Source organism: Vitis vinifera, chromosome 8, assembly GCF_030704535.1.
Source record: "Vitis vinifera cultivar Pinot Noir 40024 chromosome 8, ASM3070453v1".
In the NCBI taxonomy this organism is placed as follows: Eukaryota; Viridiplantae; Streptophyta; class Magnoliopsida; order Vitales; family Vitaceae; genus Vitis; species Vitis vinifera.
In genome coordinates, this window is record NC_081812.1 from 23,085,079 (window position 1) to 23,091,078 (window position 6,000).

General features: G+C 37.2%; 1 protein-coding gene across 3 annotated transcripts in view; it reads left to right on the top strand.

Moving 5' to 3' along the window:
• LOC100246976 (insulin-degrading enzyme-like 1, peroxisomal) overlaps positions 1-5,593 on the top strand; it is a 44,643-nt gene extending 39,050 nt beyond the window's left edge. For all 3 annotated transcript variants that reach the window (XM_010655477.3, XM_019221616.2, XM_019221617.2), the window contains 5 exons: positions 3,259-3,383; positions 3,501-3,552; positions 3,624-3,710; positions 4,743-4,865; positions 4,985-5,593. In XM_010655477.3, the coding sequence (XP_010653779.1) occupies positions 3,259-3,383; positions 3,501-3,552; positions 3,624-3,710; positions 4,743-4,865; positions 4,985-5,236 (639 nt within the window). In that variant the 3' untranslated portion in view covers positions 5,237-5,593. The remainder of the gene's footprint in view (positions 1-3,258; positions 3,384-3,500; positions 3,553-3,623; positions 3,711-4,742; positions 4,866-4,984) is intronic.
• The last annotated feature ends 407 nt before the right edge of the window (positions 5,594-6,000 follow it).

The window sequence follows — 6,000 nt, forward strand, 5'->3', positions numbered from 1 at the left end:
AATGGAAGTGTTGGATGTTCTTATTAAGAGAGCAGTGGAGGGGGGCTTTCTATCAGGGTGCAACATAAGGGGCGGTAGGGAATCTTCTTTGCATATCACTCATCTGTTCTTTGCGGACGATACCATCATATTTTGTGAAGCCAGAAAGGACCACTTAACTCATTTAAGTTGGATCTTGTTTTGGTTTGAAGCGGCTTCAGGACTAAAGATTAATCTAGCAAAGAGTGAAATCATTCCAGTGGGAGAGGTGGTGGGGATGGAAGAGCTGGCTGTTGAGCTAGGGTGCAAGGTGGGTTCTTTACCTTCTCAGTACTTGGGTCTACCCTTAGGGGTCCTCAATAGAGCGCCTCATATGTGGGATGGGGTGGAAAAGAGGGTCAGGAGAAGACTAGCTCTTTGGAAGAGGCAGTATATGTCTAAAGGGGGAAGAGTTACTTTAATAAAAAGTACCTTGGCTAGCATGCCAATATATCAAATGTCAATCTTCAGGATGCCTAAGGTGGTGGCTAGAAGAATTGAGAAAGTGCAAAGGGACTTTTTATGGGGAGGAGGACATATGGAGGGGAAAACTCACTTGGTTAATTGGGAGGTGGTTTGTACAGATAAAGCTAGAGGGGGGCTAGGTATTCGAAAGCTAGCCTTGTTGAACAAAGCGTTACTTGGCAAATGGATATGGAGGTTTGCTAGTGACAAAGATAACCTTTGGAAACAAGTGATCAAGATGAAGTACGGACAGGAGGACTTCGGGTGGAAGACAAAGAAGGCTAGGGGGGCGGTGGGAGTAGGGGTTTGGAAGGAAATTTGGAAAGAATCAGAATGGTGCTGGAATAACATGAGTCTCAAAGTAGGGAAGGGCAACACAATCAGATTTTGGACAGATGTGTGGTGTTCAGAGATAGCGTTGTCCCATTGTTTTCCTCATCTCTTTGCTATGGCGGTTCAAAGGAACTCAACGGTTGAGGAAATGTGGGACCAAAATTCGGGTCGCGGAAATTGGAATCTTAATTTCTTGAGGGATTTCAATGATTGGGAGATGGGGTTGGTGGGGGATTTTCTTCAGGTTTTGAGGGGCCACAAACCCTCTGGGGTAGAAGACTCAGTCCTGTGGAGTAAAGAAAGAAGGGCACACTTCAGGGTAAAGGAAGCTTATAATTTGCTGGTGAGATCTGATGATACAAGTTTTCCTTCAAAAAGCATTTGGGTGACAAGGGTGCCAACTAAAGTTTGTTTTTTTGCATGGGAGGCGACGTGGGGGAGGGTGCTGACTTTGGATAGACTTCAAAGAAGAGGCTTACAACTTCCAAATCGATGCTTTCTGTGTGGTTGTGAGGAAGAAAGTGTAAATCATATTCTCTTACACTGTACAGTGGTCAGAGTTCTATGGGATATAGTGTTTGGTTTAGTAGATGTGAAATGGGTCTTCCCAGAAACTGTAAAGGATGTTTTAGTTAGTTGGAGGGGCTCGTTTGTGGGAAACAAAAGGAAAAAGATTTGGAAAGCCATTCCGTTGTGTATTTTTTGGACGGTGTGGAAGGAAAGGAATAGATTAACATTTAGGGGGGGGGGGGGGGGGGGTGTTGAATATTCAGAAGTTAAAGAATTTTTTTGTTTGCAATTTGTGGAGCTGGGCCAAACTGTATGTAGGTGAGGAGGCGTTCTCTCTTATAGGATTTCTTGAGTGGATGGCTTCCACTTAAAGGGAGGGGTTTGTGTTTTTTTGTTGTTTTTGAGGCTTAGATGCCTTGTATACCCCCTGTATACTTTATGGCGTCTTGCCTTTTGAATGAATATATTTTACTTATCAAAAAAAAATATACTTTTCTCTCTTTATCCTAGCCCAAATGTTATATTTATTCGTGAGGATTCTCCACCCTAGTTTAGTAATTGTAGCTTTATTAACATCTTCATAACTCCTAATTCCTAGCCCTTCTTTAGATTTAGGTCTACGGACGTCATCCCAAGCTATCAAAGGAAAATCTTTAGACTCATTAGACCCTACATTTGATAACCAGAGGAAGCTTCTGTTTGATTCTATCTAGATCCTCATTATTTCTCATTGTAAGTTTGAAACAATTCATAACATTTTGCGGGGAGCTAGCCAAATTAGCCTTTATTAAGACTATTTTACCAGCTCTTGAAAGGAACTGAGCTTTCCAAGATGCAAGCTTTTTTTGAGATTTGAGAATTACTATAGAAAAAGTGCTTCTTTTAACTACCTTGAATTATTGGACAACCAAGATATTTGCTAATGCTATGGGAAATAGGAATGCTTAGAGCTTCCCCAAGCCTCCTCCTCATAGCTCCTTGAATATATAACTAGAAATCTGGACTGAGGATTTATGAAAATTCACAAGCTGTCCTGCCATGGCACAAAAATGATCCAAAATCCTATTGATATTTGCACAAGCATTTTGAGATGCTTTAGCAAAGATGATACAGTCATCGGCAAACATAAGGAAAGGAATTCTAGGTCCATTTCGATGAGTTGCGATTCCTAGATGATTTCTAGGGTTCTCCGTTTCTTATACTAACTCTCTACCCATATATTCTGTTACCAATCTAAGGAATGTACGTGTAGATAGGAGGAAAGTTTTAGAGAGCAGGAGGATGATTGCCTGAGAAAAGAACAGGAAATGATGAGTAAACTCTCTGTTCAAAATAGTTCCTGCCTATTCTAGAAGCATACTTTATTTTAACCGTACTCAATGAGTTCCTTCACTTCCTTGGCCCTCACCAATCAACCCATGTTAAGTATATTTCCTCCTTGTCACATAGTACGATGAAGTCCCCTAGTTCCAGAACCAATATTTTTTGATAAATGAAGACTCAAATTAAAATAAAAAGAGCCTCCAGAAAAGCGGCCCAAGATATACAAGAAAACCCAATATCCCCCACTACGCCCAGCAAACTCGCAACATATCCCCACCTGCACCTCACTTTTTATTCAAATTCACCTTCAATCTGGATGCTGCTTCAAAATAAAATAAGACGGTCTTGGCTTCCTCTCCGGTTCACAAATTTTCCATTTCTACTTCTCAATGTAGAGGAAATACTTCCTGCTTTACAAATAGACTTTAGCTCATTGAAATTTATAATTTTTGCATGATTATATGATAGTACTCAAACTTGAATGTAAGATGCTTCTTTCTGTTTGATTTATGAGTTCTGGAACTTCATTTTCCTATGACCTTCAAGCAATATGTATTATCTCCAATTCAGGTTCTGATATGCAATCCCATTATTGTAATTTGTGTCTAGGTGCATAGGGATGATTTCTTGCCAAATGTGAAACTTCAGCTTTTTGCTCTCATTGCAAAGCAACAAGCTTTTCACCAACTTAGATCAGTTGAGCAACTTGGGTACATCACTGAGCTCATGCTGAGGTATAGAGAAAATAAAAATGAAAAAATGAAAAAATGAAAAAGAAATTGTACCTAAACTTGTTTAATTCAGAATCTCTTCTATTATATTTAAAATTTCTAAAATCTCTCTCAATGTAGGAATGATTCTGGTATTCATGGAGTGCAGTTTATGATTCAATCTACAGTAAAGGTACATAAAATAGTTCTCTGCTTTGCATGTCCCCATTTGCTGCATCTAAAACACTCTCTGGATCTTGACAGGGTCCTGGACATATTGATTCAAGAATCGAGGAGTTTCTAAAGATGTTTGAGTTTAAACTTTATGCAATGTCTGAAGATGAATTTAAGGTGAGATAAATAATGCCATTTTGTCTTCAGTAATTTTTCCTTTCTATACTGATCTGTTTTTTGTAATGACCTCTATCATACTTGTTGAAGCAATTCATCTATTTGATCACTTCCCAACCATAAAGAAAGTAGATATACCTCTTCCCCCTCTAATAATTTTGAAGATGTTTTAGAAGTTTTCTCTGAACTTTAATATTCTATTTCAATCTCCTTAAAATGGGAATGTGAAATAAGATGGAGAAAATTGTAAATCAAAATCAGACACTAGACTTTCCTGTTTGTGGAGGAAAAGCTGAACCTTCTATATTTCTAACTACAAAACTAGTTTGTAAAATCGAACCCTTCAACCTACTTGCAAGGAAGGATGGGATTTCTGTGAGGATCTTACCTACAGCGCTACCTGGCCAAAGAGGCAGGAGTGTCTGCACCAATTTTTTATTTTAGCTACTGACCTTCACCTCTGTTTTTTGTCCGTAGACAAAAAATTTCTGACTCTTTTCCCTTACATAAGATCGTAAGCCAAAGGCATCTAACTTAACTCTGCTGCTCTAGGAGGGATCCAATCATGATGCAATACTTAAATATTGTGAGGGCTAGGAAGTTTATCAAATCCTATCAGCTGTTGCCCCCACATGATCATGAACTCAAGCAATTGGACTCATAGAATATCCTGCACATTGAACAGATTTTAGGTGTTTGGTAACATGAATGGGGTATCAATGGATTTTATTCTCGTCTTTTTTGAACGGCGAGTTCAACTGAACCTTCTTGGTGAATTATTTTTACCATACATCTGCCTTAAAAACTCAGAGGTCTGGCCCTTTTAATGTGAAATAACAACTGGAGTGATGATTTATAAGGTAATGTAGATGAAGTGATTGATTTGAAGCATGTGTATTCCGTCTTGGTGATTATGGATTTCATGCATATCTTTCTTTTTCTTTTTAATGGCTCCATGATTACAGCTGTCCCCTTTTGGGGAGCTTACGGCCCTTTTAACAGTGAAATAACAGCTGAGTTGATCATTGACAGAGTAATGTGAATACACTCGTTGATATGAAGCTCGAGAAGTACAAGAATTTATGGGAAGAATCTGGATTTTACTGGCAAGAAATCTATGATGGGACCCTCAAGTTTGATAGGACAGAAGCTGAGGTATGAGCATAATTATTTTTTTCCCCATCCTTTAGAAGTGAATCCCATGATTTCTCAAGGTGGCATGAACCATTCAAAACAGACCCTTTTACCTAACACTTCCAAATGGCGATGAACAGGTTGCAGCATTGAAGAAGCTAACCCAAAAAGAACTTATAGATTTCTTCAACGAACATATAAAAGTCGGTGCACCTCAGAAGAAGACATTAAGTGTACGAGTTTATGGGTGCCTACATACTTCAGAGTATGCAGAGGAGCAAAAGGAAGCAAATCAACCCATCCAAGTTAAGATAGATGATATTTTCAAGTTCAGAAAATCACAACCCCTGTATGGCTCATTCAAAGGAGGCCTCGGACACGTGAAGCTGTGAAGATATGTCAAATCTTGTACCCAATTCTTCATGAAGAAAATTGAACTGCAAACCGAGTTATAGAATGTAGTGGCCAGAAAACTCATCTGAGGAAGCAGGTACGTCATCCATTTGTTTTTCAAAGATGGAGATGATATTTGATACTTGGTACCAAACTCATGGCATCGTTTCTGGTTTCTCTTTGGAATTAGTTTCACAGATTGTGTCCTTTTACGTGTACTTTTACATGTACCATTTGTGTAATTTAATAAAATTTATCTAAATATTCCAATAAATCTCATGGACTGTATGTCGATTGACCAAATACCTAATCTATTTCAAAAGCATGTCATCGATTAAGATGATTTGATTTCAATATGTATATTTGGTTGGCAAAATTGGATATCATCTTACGTGTATGAGGACTTTATTTTAAATATGACATGATATCAATGGGCTATGATGCTCATGTTTGCCTTTGGTTTGTATAAAGATAAAAAAATGGAATGAAAAATATATTATGTTTCTTTTAATATTTGTTTAAAATAAAATTAAAAAAATTGTGTATCTTAATATTTGCTATTAAAACAAGCATGACATTTTTCTCAAATTTAGTTTTATTTACAAATTATTTTACAATTTATTATAAATTTTTTTGTTTATAATATTCATGATTAAAAGTTTTAAAATTTATAAATGAAAAATATTATATTATGTTGTTTAATGTATACAAATATTTTTCATATATTAATAATTATACATAAGCATTAGTTAATAATGTATTT